Source organism: Tupaia chinensis, unplaced genomic scaffold, assembly GCF_000334495.1.
Source record: "Tupaia chinensis unplaced genomic scaffold, TupChi_1.0 Scaffold143996_1, whole genome shotgun sequence".
NCBI classification, from domain to species: domain Eukaryota; kingdom Metazoa; phylum Chordata; class Mammalia; order Scandentia; family Tupaiidae; genus Tupaia; species Tupaia belangeri.
Genome location: NW_006203847.1, coordinates 3,944,420 through 3,964,025, shown reverse-complemented (window position 1 = coordinate 3,964,025; position 19,606 = coordinate 3,944,420). Strand labels below are relative to the sequence as shown.

The 19,606-nt window shown below is 34.1% G+C and overlaps 1 protein-coding gene across 6 annotated transcripts in view; it reads left to right on the top strand.

The window, feature by feature from the left end:
• Positions 1-19,606, top strand: part of STAG2 (STAG2 cohesin complex component) — a 169,616-nt gene that overhangs the window by 126,458 nt on the left and 23,552 nt on the right. For all 6 annotated transcript variants that reach the window (XM_027767187.1, XM_027767186.1, XM_006165696.3 and 3 more), the window contains 7 exons: positions 68-148; positions 2,281-2,373; positions 4,348-4,522; positions 10,319-10,458; positions 12,594-12,695; positions 15,353-15,501; positions 17,238-17,366. In XM_027767187.1, coding sequence (XP_027622988.1) covers positions 68-148; positions 2,281-2,373; positions 4,348-4,522; positions 10,319-10,458; positions 12,594-12,695; positions 15,353-15,501; positions 17,238-17,366 — 869 coding nt within the window. The remainder of the gene's footprint in view (positions 1-67; positions 149-2,280; positions 2,374-4,347; positions 4,523-10,318; positions 10,459-12,593; positions 12,696-15,352; positions 15,502-17,237; positions 17,367-19,606) is intronic.

Sequence of the window (19,606 nt, the reverse complement as noted above, 5' to 3'; positions counted from 1 at the left end):
TTAACTTTGAGAATAAAGTCTTATGACTTTAACATTTTAACTGTAGTCTCTTTATCTTTTTTTACAGATTGTTATTCATGCACTGCAGTGTACTCACTATGTAATCCTTTGGCAGCTTGCTAAGATAACTGAAAGCAGCTCAACAAAGGTTTGTGGTAGTTAAGTTTGTTTTTATTAGATTAAATATCATTAATGGATTTTAGCAAACTTCCACATTTAATAAGACCAGTTACTTCAGTGAAGTTTTATTTATTACTCTTAACTATTTATAAACATATACCTTTAGAACCATTCCTGTTTGTAGTTAGATGTACACTTAATGAAAAAACATTAATATGGTTTGTTTCAAGATAGGATTTTTAATTTAAAAATGTTATTAGCATTTGAAAATGGAATAGTTAAAAGGTTTCCGTATTTTCAAAATTGACAAATACAAACAGACAGATATTATATATAAGTCATGGCCAAGTGCCTTTCAAATAAACAGATAAAGCTATTGGATTATATATATTAAGATAGTATGTTGGATGCCCCAAGATCTTCTCTTTACCTGGTATTGTCTTGGAATCACCTTATTCATGTTCAGGGCCTTGCTACCGACATTCCAAATTTGTGATAAATCATTTTCTACTTGCGTTTAATGTGCCAGTAAGCAGAACATAGAATTTTATGCATACCATTAACCCTTTTCTATATATTTAATAGTTGGAACTGAACATGATTGACTTTTCCATTTATTAACTGAATTCTTAAACATTGTACTTATGATAATGGATGTTGCAGTAAATATTCTTTGGTCTCACAGGCATTATCAGAGAGTTGGTAGATTTAGTTGTTTATAGGTATATTTTTTATTTAGGAATCCTCTTGATAATAGGTTTGTATCGCCAAAATCCACAGAATATTGTTAAATGCTTAGATTATTTGTGCTTTTAAGATATTGTTATATGTAAAAGCAGACTTTTTTTAAATCTTAAAAAATCAGTATAGTATTGTCAAAAGTATACTTTTTATCAAGTGCCTAGGAAGAAGTTTATTTAGCTAAATACCTAGCTTATAGTAGGAACAGTGACCATATTTGCTCATTGGATTGCTCACCTATGATGAAAGTTAAGTTAATGGGAAAAATGATTAATACTTTTAATAAAGAAAATTGAGTTAAAATAAGAAAAGGGCTGTTTTCTGACTAGAGGAAAAGAGTGAATAAAAAAGTACTATACTGCATAAGTTTGATTTTTTTTTTTTTTACCAAATGTGATTTCCATCTTAAATCTATTTTTATTAAATATCTCTATTACATATACCAAATATGAACTCATGCCCTGTCATTTGGCATCCAGAAGCAGAAGATGGACCAACCACAGGTTATAACTTAATAGCCTAATGTGGCTGACTTTTCATAGAATAATTTTTTATTTCAAATAAACTGGTAAATATTTAAAAATAGGAAAAAAACGTAGGAACAAGATTTATCTTTTTACTGTGAGTTTAAGAGGCACTTAAAAGTTCAAAGTAGTACCACAGAACTGATTTTTGCCTTATCTTAGTATTTTCTTTTTAAGTATAACCAGTATTCTTCAAATAAAATGTGGTACATGCCATCCTTTTTATTATTTTCTCGCATTTATTTATTTATTTTTTTTTGAGAGGTTTTTGCTATAGGGCGCTTGTGCTCGCCAGACAGACAGAGAGAGACAGAGAGACAGAAAGCGAGAAATCAACCCCCAGAGGGGATGGTCACGCCTCAATCCCTTCTCCTCCATTCTCCTCTCGAGATCTTGGGCACGCACGCACATGCGCCCGGCGTGAATTTTAAGCCACCGGGTCTGGGATGCGAACCGTGGTCAACTACGTGGGAGTCCAGCGCCATAGCCATTACGCTAGCTGCTGGTTCCCTTTCTTGCATTTCTGAATTGGCCATCCTTCAAATAATGAAGTGAGTGTGGAGTATAAATCTTTACTTTTTTCAGTATTCTAAATTAGTGGAGTTATTAAAGATAACCATATGTAATTTTTTAAGTGTTCTCATTGTAAAAGATCCAGACTACTTCATAGATTATGCATTAATATACCTGATCTTGATAAGGCTTTAGATTGGTAAGATTAGTAAGAAAAAATGGTTTAATTTTTATTGTTGTTTTCTCTTCTGATAGCATTGTAAAGAAAAATTTAAATCCGCTGTTTAAGGAGACTTAATATAGTAGTATATATATGATAATGTTAAGTAATTTGAAACATCTTAAGCAGTGTTTTCAAATGTTCATGTTAACTTCTTTCAAGGAGGACTTAGTGCGTTTAAAGAAACAGATGAGGGTCTTCTGTCAGATATGTCAACATTACCTTACCAACGTGAATACTACTGTTAAGGAACAGGTTAGTAATTTTCAAAGATAGTGATCTTTTGTAATCAACCTTTATAAAATTTGTACTGATATAGAAAATTTAAGTCATATTATTGTGCAAAGTAGAAATAATCTTGTATCTGCCTGTTTATACCATACTACTGAAAATAGATTAATGCGTTAGCCTTGCAGATAATAAAGTTGACATTTCTCATGGTTTTTGTATTTGCATTATAGATTTACTCTCATTGTAGTTGTTTTGATTTTGTTTCTTATGAATCACAATAAATAGACACATGTATACAAAATATAGGTGTATGAAGTTACAGAAGTCATTTTGAAGGCAACAAGTAAAACGAATTTGCTTCAGAGAGGAAAGGCATATAAGGTTTTGTCATCTTTGAGAATTTTTATCAGATGTTGACATTCCTACCCATTCTAATTGTTCTGTGAACTTCATCTGAAAAAAAAAATTAAATTATTTACCTGTTCTCTAAGTGTTACCTCCCCACCTTATATTGATGATTTCATTACTGTTGACCTTCTCCATTTTGGAAAAAGATTGTTACCTGGTTTAATTCTAGGACTAAGATCATGTTTAGTATACTCACAAATTTAGAGAAATAAGCTTTATTGGAAACGTGTTTTAAGTTCTTCTGTCTGGAAAAAGTTACGATAAGCATTTAATATGAAATAATCAAAACGGTATGATCAGAATATTTATTGTGAATTCAAGGTTTTTTGGAACATTTTATGCGGCCTAAGTAAGCTTTGTTTGTTGGGATAGAATCTCAGTTGTTAACATAGTATATTTTTGGAAGGTATAGTATGTTGAGTACTGATGATTTTACTTCAGAGTGTATTTACTACTCTTTTTTAATTTGTCAGAGAGTGCACGGTTGTCAGAGAGAAGGGGGGAAAGTGAGAAAGTACCCCTGCCTCCCATGTGGCATGGTCACGCTACCAACACCTTCTCCATTTCTCTTTCCTTTTGGGATTTTGTGCACGCATAAAAATTAGGAGACATCGGAGCCAGCAGGTGGCATGGTGGTTAGGGATGCTGGACTCCCACATGCCTGACAGCGGTTCGAGTGCTGGACCTTTGGCTTGCTCACTTGCTTTTGCGTGCTCGCTCGCTCGCTCTCTCTCTCTCTCCCCCTCCCCCTCCGTCTCTCTTGGTCAAATTTAAATAAATAAATAAAGTTAAATTTTTAAAAAATTTAGAAGATACTTAGTGCTTAAGATGCAGTTAGTGAATTTTCATTTTACTTGCAAAAATAGAAGGGGATTTTCCATAACTTACATTGTACTCACAAACACCTGGCAAATTTCTTAGCTGCCAAGTCCAGGACTTACTGTCACAGTTGGCCATGTAGGATCCCTCTCTCTTAACTAGCAGGACACCAGCTGACTTGCAACAAGATTTCTGATGATTGTAAATTGAATTTAGATAGAAATGATTGGATTAGGGTATTTTTAATTTTTAGATGCCAGAGGGCATATATGTGCACCCAATTTATAATAGAGAAAACAATTCGCTGTCCCTTCAGGATCCTGCATGTGCACATGCAGGGCCAGGACTTGAACCTTCATCATCCGTTTGAGATTCAGGTACCTCTGCATAGCACTGTACTGCTGCAGTAAAGGGCCAGCCCAGGATAGGATATTAATGAAGTAAACACAGATCCAATCCAAATACATGAAACATTGACTTTACATTTGCCCGTGCTACCGAGATACTGGCCTTACTTTTTTTCTCTCCCCTCCTATCCTGCACATGCGCTTGCTGGGGAGAGACAGAAAGTGAGAAATCATCCCCCAAATACTAGTAGCTGTTGTTATAGAAATTATGTTTAGCTTTAAAAATATTGGGAAAATACTAAAAAATGAGTTTTCTTAAGTTTCAAATGCAGTTAGGTTCTGTTTTTGTGTTGAATATGTAAGTTATTTGTGGCAGTTGGAGAGAAACTTTGGATTATAACATGCTTTGTTTTCTTTTTAATAGGCCTTCACTATTCTGTGTGATATTTTGATGATATTCAGCCATCAAATTATGTCAGGAGGACGTGACATGTTAGAGCCATTAGTTTATACCCCTGATTCGTCATTGCAGTCGGAGTTGCTCAGCTTTATTTTGGATCATGTCTTCATTGAACAAGATGATGATAATAATAGTGCAGGTAATTTTATTTCCATCTTTTTGTTAAATCTGTGTGTCTACCACATACCAGATTTAAGTAAAAATGATGTACATTTTTGCTACACATTTTTTATTGTTATAGTGTGAAACATGGCCATATGTTCTAGCATAGTTGTGTTCATTTCTTATAATACTGTAAATATAATACCATGTTGTAGAGCATAGACTTTTTAATTAGACGTGTGCTTCTATCTAGCCTGGAGCCTATTTTTCTTATGTGTAGTTACCTCATACCACTGTGAGTATTAATTAAAATAGAGCAAAGTGACGAGTATAGCGCCTGACCGTGACGTCACTTTGCTCAGTTTTAACTATTCCTCACAGTAGGTACTCAGTAAAATTTACTCTTCCCCTAATTCATCAGTAATACCAATATTCAGGTGATTTCATGAGAATGAAAGTATTTCTTTAAGTGACTTTTTGTTGTATATTTGTATAACATAGGTTTTTGCATTTTGAGGATATTAAACGTGATTTCTGAAAGTTAGAGAAATGTTTGAAACTGTTTCGTAATGTCTGCGGCAGCATAGTACATTTATAGGACAGTAATCAAGTCATCCTTGCCTAGCGTTAGGATAAATTACATATTGAGATGCCTTACTTGAGCATAGATCATGAAAAAGCAAATAGCATTAGGTAGCTTTTTTTCCAGGTGTGTGTGTGTGTGTGTGTGTGTGTATGTAAGTAATTAGTTTATTTAAAAAATTGACAGAGGGCATGTACACTCACCAGAGAGATGATTGGCCATGTAGGATCTGGTCACTTTAACCAGCAGTGCTATGGGCTGACCTAATTTTTATAATTATTTTTAATTAAGTGTTGCCCAGGCTGTCTTGATCTCACAATCCTTCTGCCTTAAGTGCCTATGAGTTCAGGAACATGCCACTATGCCCTTCATTTGTTTTCAATTTGAAGTTATACTTGAAAGAAAATGTAGCATCAGTATGTATATACATAAAAAACTAACACATCATTGCATTTAAGGGTTTTAAGTAGACATATAATTCTAGACATGGCCTGTTGCTTATTTTTAGCAATGGTTTTTTTCCCCCTTGTTTTTAAAATAATAATTTTATTTTAACTCTACTTGTTGATATTATTATTTTCCAGTTTGACCAGAGAGAGAGAAGAAAAATGAGAAAGGGAGTCACCAGGTTTGGGACTTGAACCATGGTTGGCCATGTGGGAGTCCAGTGCCTTTAACCACTATGCCACCTGCTTTAACCACTATGCCACCTGCTGTCCGCAGCAATAGTTTTTTTTTTTTTTATTGTTTTGGAGAGGTTTTTGCTGTAGGGTGCATGTGCTCACCAGAAAGACAGAGAGAGATAGAAAGCGAGAAATCACCCCCTGGGGGGATGGCCACGCTGCAATCCCTTCTCCTCCATTTTCCTCTTGGGATCATGGGCACGCACGCACACGCGCCCGGCGTGAGTTTTAAGCCACTGGGTCCGGGACTTGAACCGCGGTCGACTACATTGGAGTCCAGCGACATAGCCATTATGCTAACTGCTGGTCCCAACAGCAAGAGTTCTGTATGCAGAAGCTAATTGAGAAACGATTGTCAAAATCTATGTAGTAAAGTTTGTACACTTTTAATTTTTTACCATTCAGTCTCAGCTATTCAGTTTACTTTTATTTACTTTTCTTTTTTTTTAATCAGAGGCCGTGTACACAGAGAGGGATTGAGGTGTGAGGTTGTGGGTGCATACACACAGACATGTGCGCGCACGCACACAGGTGCGGTTACTCGGCAATTCCTTTCCCTCCATCTCTCAATCCTGTGAAGATTTTAGCTATACATGCGCACATGCCCACAAGCTGCCAGGTCAGGAATTCAGAATGGAGTCAGACTTATGGAATCTAGTTCCAATACATGACACTTAAGCACTGTGTTACAGAGACAGCAAGCAGTAGAGTAGATGCTGTTGGTTTGGAAAAAAAAAAAAAAGCCTGTTTCTTCAAGATTTAAGCTCAAGTAGAAGAGACATCTAAACATGAGTAATTATAGTGTAATTTATTAAGTAATGGAGGCATGTACAAAGTTTCATGAGCATGGAAATGATGTTCTAACTGGTTTGCAGGGGACAAAGCATCTTGGAATACTATTAGCATCTGAATTATATACAAAAAGATGAGTTGGATTTTTAACCACTAATATTGGAAAGCATAGTGCATTCTCAAACCTGATATAAATTTGGGTCCATAACTGCTTTCTTAGTTGAGGACTGTCTCTGCTTCATTTAGACCATGGGAAATTAAATGAGATTATGCTTTCTGATATTCTTGAATTTTCTAGATTTGTAGATTTAACCAAAGTCTTAATCTCCTTGAACTATTTTTTTTTTTTGAGAGATTTTCACTGTAGGGCGCGTGCGCTCGCCAGACAGACAGAGAGAGACATAGAGACAGAAAGCGAGAAATCACCCCCCAGGGGGGATGGTCACGCCACAATCCCTTCTCCTCCATTCTCCTCTCGGGATCTTGGGCACGCACGCACACGCGCCCGGCGTGAGTTTTAAGCCACCGGGTCCGGGACACGAACCGTGGTCGACTACGTGGGAGTCCAGCGACATAGCCATTACGCTAACTGCTGGTTCCCTCCTTGAACTATTAAGTTTATGCTTCTAAAATGAAATGTCTTCTAGTATTATTCAAAGTATAAAATAAAACAGATTTGTATGTACCTACGCACCAGTTATTGTCAAATTTAGCTGTATTTGTTTCAGTTTTTTTGTAAAGAAATAAAGCACAGTTACAGAGGAAATCTTCATTTGTATCCCCCTCCTATCCTTTTGCTTTTCCTCTTTACTCAGAGATAATGACTCTCCTAAATTTGGTATTCATCATACCATTACATCTTAATTTTGATTTACTAGAAACTCATGTATCTTAATACATAGTTTATTTGCTGGTACTGACTTCCACATAAATGGTTATGCTGAACATTTTGTAACTTGCTTTTTTGAATTATTATTTTCAGGTTTTCAGTGTTGATATGTTACCTACTTTCTATTTATCCTAACTGCTAAATATTATGTGATACCAATTAACCACAATTTGTTTATCCATTTTCCTTTTCTGAGACATTTAGGTTGTTTGCATTTTTTCTCTGATTAAAAATAGTGTTGTAACACATTTTTTTTAATTTAATTTTTTGCTATAGGGCGCATGAGCTTGCTAGATAGAGGGAGAGAGAGAAAGTGACAAATCACCCGCCAAGGGGGATGGTCACAGTAATCCCTTCTCCTCTGGTCTCCCCTCAGTATATTGGACATTCACACACACACACACACACACACACACACACACACACACCCCCGACATGATTTTTAAGCCACCATGTCTAAGACGCAAGCTACAGTTGGCCATGTGGGAGTCCAGCATCTTAACCACCATACTTGCTGGTCCTGTAACAGATATTTTTATGCTTACCTCCTTTAGCACATAATGCAAGTGCTTTTCTTGTGTATAATGAAGAATGATAGTGCTGGATTGCATAGTTTATGTGCATCATATATTTGACCACATGTCTACAAAGTGGTTATACCGTTTTATCCTTCCACAAACAACTAAGTTTTCATTGCTATTTATGCTCTTCTAACTCCTGGTACTATAGGCTCCATGTATATTTTATTCATTAGCCCAATCAGATTAGAAAGGGAGAGTAAAACAGGGAATATATCTAGAGGAGCCACACTGAGAATACATAATAATGGTAACTGACAGTTATGAGTGGCTTGTGCGTTAGGCACTTTTATACATTATTTTATCCCCAGAAGAGAAAAGATGGATCAGGTTTGATAAGAAGTAGAGAAAAATTAAAAAATCAATATTAAAAACTGTTAATATGTGGGTAATTTAGACCGAAAGAGAAACAGTTTATATACCTTTTGTTCCTGTGAGCAGTACTAGATAATGATCGGAAACAATATTATAATTTAATTATTCATTATACCGATCACATCATAAAGACGAAGTTAGCTAAAATAATCATTGTAATCTTTCAGAAGATTAAATATATGTTTAAATTCCTTTTGTTTTTATTTTTTGGATTTTTGCTATAGGGTAAGTGTGTTCGACAGAGACAGAAATTGCTTCTTCATCACACCCCCACCCCACCCTCCACCCCACCACATCCCCAGCGTGTGTTTTAAGTTGCTGGTTCAAGGACTTGAACCACGGTCAATTATTTTGGAGTCCAGCAATTTAGCCATTATGCCACCTGTTGGTCCCAAATTCATTTAGATGTCTACGTAAATGATTTTGACATTCTCGAACAGACTTGTGTAAAACTTTTTCTGGGGACAAGCAAGTGGCATATTGGTTAGGGTGCTGGCCTCACACATGCATGGCCAACTGTGATCTGAGTCCCAGATCTGGTGGCCTGAAACCACTCTGGAAATGTGTACCTGTGTGCCCAAAATTCCAAGAGGGGAATGGAGGAGAAGGGATTGTGGCTTGATCATTTCTCACCCAAAGGGTGATTTCTCACTTTCTGTCTTTCTGTTGGGTGCTCATACCCTATAGCAAAAATCTCTAAAAATAAACTTTCTGATTGTCTGTCTTAAGTAAATTAACTTACCAGTCATGGATCATCAAAGATAGGGTTTTTAAAAAGAAAGTACAATGAATATATTATTGTATATAAGAATTTTTTTGATACTGTAGATGTTACATTGAAAGCTGGCAGGATTTGTATAGACTGTTAACAAAACAAGAATTATAAATTACTAATAAACATATAGACAAATCTTACTGATAACTAAAGGACTATAAATTGAGATAATATTTTATTACAGGCAATTTTATTTCTTTAAACTCTTTATGTTGGGGCCAGCAGATGGCAGAGTAGTTATATCACATGGCTGACTGTGGTTTGAGTGCCAGAACTGGTGGCTTAAAAATCACACTGGGCAAGTGTATGTATGTGTCCAAGATCCCAGAAAGAGAACGGAGAAGGGATTGTGCTGTGGCCATCTCCCTAGAGGCGTGATGTTTCACTTTCTCTCTCACTGTCTCTGTCTCTCTCTTTCTCTGGAGAGCACATGCATCCCCTGGCAAAAACCTCTAAAATAAAATTTAAAAACCCTTTTTTATATTATAGTCTTCACAGTTTTAGTTACCCTATTATATTAGATCATTAGAAACAATAATTCAGTAGTACTGGAGGTTGTAGTGAGGCTTCCACAACTACTAATGGGGAAGTAAGTTTGTCTTGGGATCTGAATGTTAAGATCTCACATGGATCAGAGCAGAAATATTTGAAGTTATCTTTAAAAGACAGGATGATTCCTAGGGCAGTGTAACTGAATATGTTTAATATGTGGAAAGGAAAAATGTCAGTAAGAGGTGGAGGTGAGGTGTGGTGACATCAGACTTGGTAGGGATAGGAGAAGGTTAGCCCTTTTCAGGAAAGGGAGAATCTTAACCAACAGACATTGAACATGCAGATCTCATTGACAAACTGTTCTCATAGGTAAGTATATGAATGCGTTAGGCAAGCTAAGCTGACTTCACACCCTCTTAACACTTCCTCTTAACACCCTCCCTTCCTTTATTACTGTTCTGTGATCACATGTCTACCTTCACATTATTATTTGGCATCAGAAAAAAATGGTTTATTGTAATAAATTATGAGTAGTTATAATTTTTAATTTTTTCCCTTTTAAACATTTTCCAATAAAAGAGGTTTTATAGTGAGAATCTTTTTTTAAAAAAATATGGTTAAAGTAAAATACAAGATGATTTAATGTTTTGATCTTTTTTTCCCCAGATGGTCAGCAGGAGGAAGAAGCCAGTAAAATTGCAGCTTTGCACAAGAGAAGAAATTTACTTGCAGCATTTTGTAAGTTAATTGTATATTCAGTGGTGGAGATGAATACAGCTGCAGATATCTTCAAGCAGTATATGAAGGTAAAATTGAAAAATGGATAGTGAGATAGCTTTAAATATTTAAATATTGTAGGAGTAGCTTTTTTGCTTGGTTGCAATCGAACTTTTTAGATAGTAAATTAATTTTTTATATGGAAAAAATCTGTTTAAATATACTTAACGTTTTTAAGTATCATTTACTTGATACTTGAATTACTCTAATGAATGGACATGTTGAGTTTATTGCATTCATTTGTATTTGGAACATTGGAAGTGGCCTGTGTGAGGGTGACTGTCACTGTTAGAAATTGCAGTTATAGGACCAGCTCTGTGGCACTGTGGTAATGTGCTGCTCAAATGAAGCTGGATCCATGTGGAAGATCAGGGGTTTGGTTCCCTGGTCAACCTTTGTACTTCGGACAGATGTGCCCAGAATCCTGGCAAGCTGAGAAGGCCGGGGGGAGGAGCATGATGGCTTAATACCCTGTCAAGACTGCTTTTCTCACATTTTCATTCTGTGAAAGAAATAAATACACTTAAAAAGAAAAGAAATTGCTTTACGATTTAGTGTACAATAACACGGTATACCTCCTCTGCTTGATGTCATATTAAAAAGTTGTTTTGGGACCAGCAGATGGCATAATGCTTATATTGCTGGACTCAAGGAGTCTACTACAGTTAGAGTTATGGACCCGGTGGCTTGAACTTACACTGGGCCTGTCTTTCTGTCTCTGTCTTTGTGGTGAATGCATGTGCCCTATAGCAAATACCCACCCCCCCCACCCCACCCCCCCAAAAAAAAAGTGTTTTAGAAGCTAGGAGAACCCAGGTGGTAGTTTCACCTTGATTACCATGCTGCTTGTAACCTTGAGTAATTCAATATATTTTGTGTCCTGAGTTTCTTCATGCTCCACGGTGATAGCTAAGGTTGCCTTTTGGCTCTCAAAGTCTGCTTTATTCCCAGTAGTTATTTATTTAAAATTTTCACAAATATATGTGAAATTCTCTTTTAGAAATAGTATTAGAAAGGATACTGTTAATTATACTAACAGTATGTGACTAAATATGGTAAGATAGTTCTAAAAATTCTTTCTCAAATAAAATAAAATTAGAAATGTAGACTTTAAGCCTTCACTTTCAAGAAATAAAATATATGTAATAAATTTGTCAAAATCTAGTTAACCTTCTCTGGGATAACCTCTGAATTAAGCACTATTGAAGATTGTTTTGCAACTTAAATCACTTGGCATAATAGTTATCTTTTTTAAGAAAACTTAAAAGTTTATTAACATATTTTACAAATTTTAAACTTTTAGACTCAAATATTCTAGAGTAAAGCCATATTTTTTATAGAAACATGGATATTTTATTAGCTCTGATAGTTGTGTATGTATTTTGAAATGATTTTCAGTAAGAAAAAATATTCTTGTAACAAATGTGTGATATATGTCATATAATTTTAAATGATAGTGAGACCCTGTGAGGGTCTCATCATGCCTCAATATACCCCTGCCTGACCCCAGCTTTCCAGCTTGCCCACTTGTTCATATTGACTGACCTGGGGACTGAAACCAGGGCCTTCCCACATGGCTCCACTGTCACAAAATAATGCCCTATGTACACCGCTATAGCTGGGACTATAGTTTGGCAACATTCATGAAAATTTATAATGTGTGTGGCATTGGTAGTAGCAATTCGACTTTAAAAAAAACCAATAAGTTTTCTTGTACGTATTATTTACCAAATGTTAATTTCTATAACCAAAGTTAATAAAGTTATAAGCTGCTCATGGCTTATATATCTGGTAGCACTGTATAAGTTAAGACAGTAACTGTGATTATATCCATTACATACAGTAGTTTACAAGAGAACATTCCTTCTGCTGTTACTTCTGAAAATCTGCTTAATGTAATAATTGTTGTATTCCATACTTTTCTAAAACCAAGTCTGGAGTGTAATTTGATTAGCTCTTAACTGTTTGGTATTTCTGAATTTCACTGAATTTACAGATTATGTGCTTAGAATGATCTAACATTTTGGCAATATTCCTTCTTGTCTTTGAAGACATAATTTTGGCCAAAATGATAGTGACATGTTTTTATAACTAACCACATTTCGTTTTATTTCCCAACAGATTTAAGAGAGTAAGTCCTAATTTGTGCAACTTTCTTTTCTAGTATTATAATGATTATGGAGATATTATCAAAGAAACGATGAGCAAAACGAGGCAGATAGACAAAATTCAGTGTGCTAAGACCCTTATTCTCAGTTTGCAACAGGTAAGACATGAAGAGCTCCAGATTTAGTTAAGTAGCACTTAAGAGTTAACAGGTTAACTTATTAAAACTGGGTGAAATTGGAAGAAGATGTAACACAGAACTCATGAAAGTAGAAATACAAAATATTGAGCCGTACTAGTTGACAAAGAAGTGCAAGTGAGATAACTTTTTGCTTTCAAGCTGGCAAGATTAGTAAAACTGATAGCTGTCTAAGGTTTGTAGGAAATAGGTATGTTAGGCAGTTTGGCAACATTCATGAAAATTTATAATGTGTGTGGCATTGGCAGTAGCAATTCGACTTAAAAAAAAAAAAACTATCCCGGATGGTAACAGGACAAGTTTTCAATATTTGTTGTACAAGGTAGTATATTGCAGCATTGTTTATAATAGAAAAAAGTAAAAATAAAAGTCCCTCAATCAAATATTTTTTAAATAAATATATTGGATAATACATCTTTCAATGGCTATTGTGTAGCACTTAAGTGCAGACCTAAATTAATACATAAAAGTTCTTTATAATTTATACTTTGAGACAAAAAAATACAGGACAGTCTTTATAAATTGTTTATAAAATTTTCTGTTTGAAAAAAATAATAACCAAAATGTTGCTTTGGTAGCTTTCAAGTGAATTTTACTTCATCTTTCCATATACTGTCAGACTTATTTTAGTGACTGTATATAAAGTGAATAGCCGAAACTCAGCAGTCATTTTCATTTTGACAATGCAAGGCAGGTTTAGTTAAGTAAAATTATTTGCTTAGTACTATACATTTGTCATTAGAGACAAAATTTGGATGCAAAACATAACCCATTTCATTTGATGAACTTTTGCCTTTTAGAAATGTAGATGAATATTTTAAACTTTATTTGTAAATTTAAATACTTTATTAAAATTAATAAAATATAAAAGATTTTAAAGATAGCATTTACATTTTTCTTCCATTATGAAATAATACCTGTTATCTATGGAGCACTCAGATAAGAGAAACAAAATCAACTTATCCTTAATGTTTTAATTTAACAATCTTGTTATTTTTAGCAGCAGTAATTGACAAAGTTTGTATGTATTTGGCATGTACAACATGATGTTTAGATAAATGTGTACATTGCAAAATAATTATATTGAGCTACTTAACATATACATTACCTTATATTCTTTGTAGTATGTATGTGGTAAGGACATTTAGTAAATTTCAAACATATAATAAATTATTCTTGATTGTAGTTACAATACTATACAGGAGATCTCTATAACTGATTTCATCCTGTCTAACTAAAAACTTGGTACTCTTTGACCAACATCTATTTTCTCCCAACCACAGGGCCTCATAACCATTATTCTGTTCTCTGCTTCCATGAGTTGAACATTTTTAGATTACACACGTAAGTGAGATCATAGGGTGTTTGCCCTTCAGTGCCTGGCTTCCTTGACTTAACCTAACATCTTCCAGGCTTATCTATGATTTTATAAATCATAGATGGTTTGCAATTGTAAAAATATTTTTTTTAACCCATTCACCCATTGATACACATTTAGTGTGCTTCTATATCTTGGCTATTTTGAGTGATGCCATAATGTCTTTAGTCATGATGCATTTTTCTATGCCAAAATGTGTTCTGACTTTTTTGATGACCCAATATTTAGCTAATATTTGATTGAGGGACTTTTAAATTATTCCTGACATCTTTGTATTACAAACAGTGCTGCACTGTACTTACTACCTTGTATACTAGTTTTGAAATTTGACCTGTTACCACATTGGATAAAAATTGGGTTGTCAGAAAAGTCATGACACATTTTTGCATAGAAAATACGTCATGACTTTTCATATAACCCAATATTTTAAGGTAGAATTGCTACCACTAATATCATATGCGTACATTTTCACAAATGTTGGCAAACTGCCTACCATCCCTATTATTTCCTCCATACCTTAGATAGCTACAAGTTTTGCCTGTCTCGCCACATATATCTTTGAAATACTGACTTTAGTTTCTTGAACTAAATACCTAGAGGTTTAACATACCTGGCATGTTGTAATGATTATGTAATACTCTTTTTGTGGAATAGCCATAATTTAATCAATATCATTTATTTGATGTTGAAGTATTTTACAATTTTACCATTATAATAAATAGCACTACATAGTATTGGCATAAATATTATTGTCATTTCTTTTGGATAAAGTCTAGTAATTAATAGTTGTTTAAGGAAAAGACATCAAAATTCCAAAGCTCTCACTACATTACGCTAAAATTGTTAATGTGAAGATTTATTACTTATATGTAAATAATAGGTTATAGTAATTTATTGGGTTTCTTTTTTCTTTATATTTTTATGTTCTGTGTTACAATATACTTAGTCCCCACGAATTGTATTCTGTCAAAACTAATTTAAAGAGTTTGTAATGTCAGTAATGACTTCTAGTATAAAAACCCATTTAGACCTCTTGTCTAAATATATGAGGTGCTGCTGTTTTTGACACTTGTATCATGTTTTTTAAAAATCTTGCCCTTTTTTTTTTTTTTTTTTTTTAGGATAAAATACAGTGCCTCATTTGTTGAACAGCTACATATTTTAAATAGAAAATATATTTTAAAATATATTAATCCATGGTTATCAGTTTTTTAAATGTTTTTTTCCCCCCCTCAAACAGCTTTTTAATGAAATGATACAGGAAAATGGCTATAATTTTGATAGGTCATCTTCAACATTTAGTGGCATAAAAGAACTTGCTCGACGGTTTGCTTTAACTTTTGGACTCGATCAATTGAAAACAAGAGAAGCCATTGCCATGCTACACAAGTAAGCAGCATACATTTTATTCAGCTCAAAATTTTTAATCATGAAACTTGTTTGTATGTAACCCTTTCATTTGAAGTAACTAAATTAAATTTATGCTTTCTTTTAAAATCTGCATCATATCTCCTTCATTAAATCTAAGAACCAGTAAGGGTGCTACTTCAATCAACAAATGAGTTGAGACTAAAAGTTCCTTTATAAGAAGGTGTTAGTTTCAATTAAAACTACAAATTTTTTTATGAATTACATGAAGCAAAGCCATATTTATTCATCAGACATTACTAAAATGTCATCAATTTTTCTCATAATCTTACTACTCAATAGAGACCTCTTGGGACAGGCAAGTGGTGCAGTGGTTAAGGCACGTGGCCAACTGTGGTTTAAGTCCTATACCCGGTGGCTTGAAAATCACACCAGGTGCATGTGTGTGCATGCCCAAAATCCCAGGAGGAGAGTGGAGAAAAAGGGATTGTGGCATGGCTGTCTCCCCTGGAGGGTGATCTCTCACTTTTTCTGCTTATTTTCTCTCTCTCTTCTATCTTCAGTGAGCACACACGCCCTAAAGCCTTCATTTTAAAAAAATTGAAAAATCTGTGAAGTTTGATTTATTTATCATACATTTTCTCTTTTGGTTCTGTTCTCTTTTTTGTTATGACCATTTCCCTTATTTTGAGCCATGACCTTTTTTCTCTGTGCCTTTTCTTTCTGTTACCAAAATTGAAAATCATCTTATTTTATATTGGGCATGCACCTTAGTGATTAACTGTACTTTTTTAAGTATGAGTATATTTTAGAACTTTAACATAACCAGCATTTGTATATTAAAACTCTTCATCTCTTATCTGTGGGTTAAAGAAATTTATCTTTGCAACTATTAAGAGACTTGGACTCTCCTTCATTGATGCCTGCCTCTTTTGTCTCTTTATCCTCTTGCTTATTACTTAGTTAAAAACAGTGTTAAATGTCTCTTGCAGAAAATTTCATGCTTACATTTAAATTAAGCCCATCCCTTCCCCAAGTTTTATTTACCTTTTCCTTTCACCTCGTTCTAAAACTCTTCAAAATTAGTTTTGTGCCTTTTAATATATTTGATGGTTATTTAAGGATCACACATGTAGTAATTATTTTGAGAAGAAAGATCTGATTTTTTTTATGTAATAACCACTTTTCTTCCCCAATTCCATCTGGATTGTTTTTTTGCCCAGTTACATTTTTGATAAGCGTATAATATTGGGTTGATATCTTGGTTAATAGAGGTATTCATTGCCTCATAGAATTACAATGGGCCTTGAGTAGAGTTTAATTTTAAAATTTTAGTTTTAAAAGGATCATTGCAAATATCATTAATTATTATTTTAAGGTTAGTTTTATGTATTAGGATAAATCTCCTTTATATTAAAAAAATAGACGTAAGGTATACTGGTCATTATGTGAGAGAATTTAGGTTCTTTTATATGGAAAAGAGTACTGAGTAAAGAATGTACATTTAGTAAACCACATTCATACTGAAGGTTAGCTGGTATGTTAATTGTTTTTCTTTAAAGTGAGTAACAAAATACAAAGAAAGTAACATAAAATATAAAGATATTTATTTGTTTTCACATCACTTTATTTTCTATTCAAATTATAAGGATGATAAAGATAATACTTGGTATTAAAAAGAAAGTATACAGTTAACACTTCTTTTCTTAGTTATTTTTTTTATAGTCCTTTAAATACATGATTTTTCCTTTTTGCAGAGATGGCATAGAATTTGCTTTTAAAGAGCCTAATCCACAAGGGGAGAGTCATCCACCTTTAAATTTTGCATTTCTTGATATTCTGAGTGAATTTTCTTCTAAACTACTCCGACAAGACAAAAGAACAGTGTATGTATTTGCTAGAAATGTCTTATTTAATATTATTTTGTAATTCTTAAGAGTAATTTGTTACGTATATTTTCTCTTCTTCAAAACACACATTAGTATTGTAGGATTGCATTAACACAAATAAGCTTTATACTTTGGCAGTTCTATATTTTAAGAATTATAACTATATTCTGTGCATAATACTCCATTTTAATATTGTGTGTTCCTCTTCCAGTGTAGTTGTGGCTCCTCAGCTATAACTTGAATGCTTTATGTAATTTTCTTTGCATTTTTGCCTTAGCCAAAGTAAGGAGAGAGCATTTAAAAGACAATAATATTGGTAATCCATCAGAAATACCCCTATTAGTCTGTGTCTTTATCTGTAGTAATACGGGAAAGTACAAGCCCCTGTTTTATCTAACTACTATTCTTATTCTCAATGGGTCATTTAAACAGGGTCTCCTAGTATGTTGACTTATAAATAAAAAAGACCAAAAAAAATTAAATTCTCAATCTTATTTCCACCTTCCTATTTGGATTATGAAGTATAAAAGAGTAGAAGAATATAACTGCTTCAAAATGTAGATAATCTCAGGACCAGCAGTTGGTGCAATGGCTATGTTACTGGACTCCCATGTAGTCAACCACGGTACAAGTCCTGGACCTGGTGGCTTAAACTCACGTGGGCGCGTGTGAGAGCATGCCCGAGATCCCAAGAGGAGAATAGAGAAGGGATCGCAGTGTTGCCATCCCCCCCCCGGGGGGGGTGATTTCTCGCTTTCTCTCTTTCAGGCGAGAACAAGCACGCTATAGCAAAAACCTCTTCAAAAAAAAATGTAGATAATCTCTGAAAACTCCACCTGTATTTTCCATGTAAAGACTATGGATTTTATATGAAATTCTAAAGCAGACAAAACTATGGTGCTTAGAAATAACAGTAGTGGTTACTTCTAGGGTTAGAGATATTGAATGGAATGGGAAGTGACACTAGAGTATTTTCTGAGGTCATGGGAATGTTGTTCAAATCAGAGAAATACTAATTAAAACAATAAAATACCATTTCTTACCTAACATTAGCAAAAACTGGTATGTCTGATAGTGTCAAATACTGCCATGGATATGGAGCAGTAGAATCTTTTATACATTGCTGGTGACAGCATAGATTAATGTTTAGTAAAGCTTAAGATTTTCCCTACTAAAATCACTAAGTGACCCGCTAATACTGTTCATAAGCAGATACCTTACAGGAACTCTTTATTGTATGCACAAGGACACTCATAAAAGAATGTTCATTGTTGCATTGTTTTTGAATAGGGTAAAACTCAAAACAATATTAGCATCCATTAACTAGAAAATGATTTACTATATATGTGTGTGTGTGTGTGTGTGTGTGTATGTATGTATATGGAATTGCTTATAGCAATCAAAATGGCTTCATTTTAAAAACATAGCATAATAGAAACCTGTACTATGTGAATAGACACCTCTTTCTACATTAAAGGTACACGAAACATGCATGGGAATGATAAATAGGAAATTCAGATTAGTGGCAATTTCTGGGTTGAGGAGGAAGAGAGGGCCACTTATTGGTAATGTTTTATTAAGGTATAAGGTGCTAGATAGTGTAATGTCTCTACCAGTGAGAATATTTTTACTGAAAGTTTGTAAGCCATGGTTTGAGGATTATGCATGACAGATGCATTTTGTCATTAAAATAACAGACCAGTAGTATGTTTTTAAATCTATATTTCCTGTCCTTTCTTTAATGCTGACCAAAACTGTTGAATTGATTGAAATTAGTTATTAAAATGACAGCAAATATTTGTATTGTAATTTCAGTTAGTTGACAAGTAATTGCCTTTATTTATTTAGAGCACAAATTACCCTTACTGAATTCTTAGTATCAGAGCCTAGGACTTGAATCATGGTTGTGCTACTTATTCAATTTTATGACTATGAGCACATTAGTTCTTTTTTTAAAATTTTTTTAAAATTTATTCATTTTCTACATTAATTCACTGTACACCATCACAACACACAAATGAATTTTCCATCCCAAATACACTGTGCATTGGCTCAATCAAGCACATCAACATACATGTTCTCAGCAAAATAATTTTCCAATTCTTATGTCCTGCATACCTTGCCTTTTGTTTTGCCATCCTTGATTCCCCATCCCCCACCCTCTGCTATGTCCCATCCTCCTCCCCCATTGTCCTTGGCATCCACGGCTGCCCTCCATGCCCTCCCCCCCATTCAAT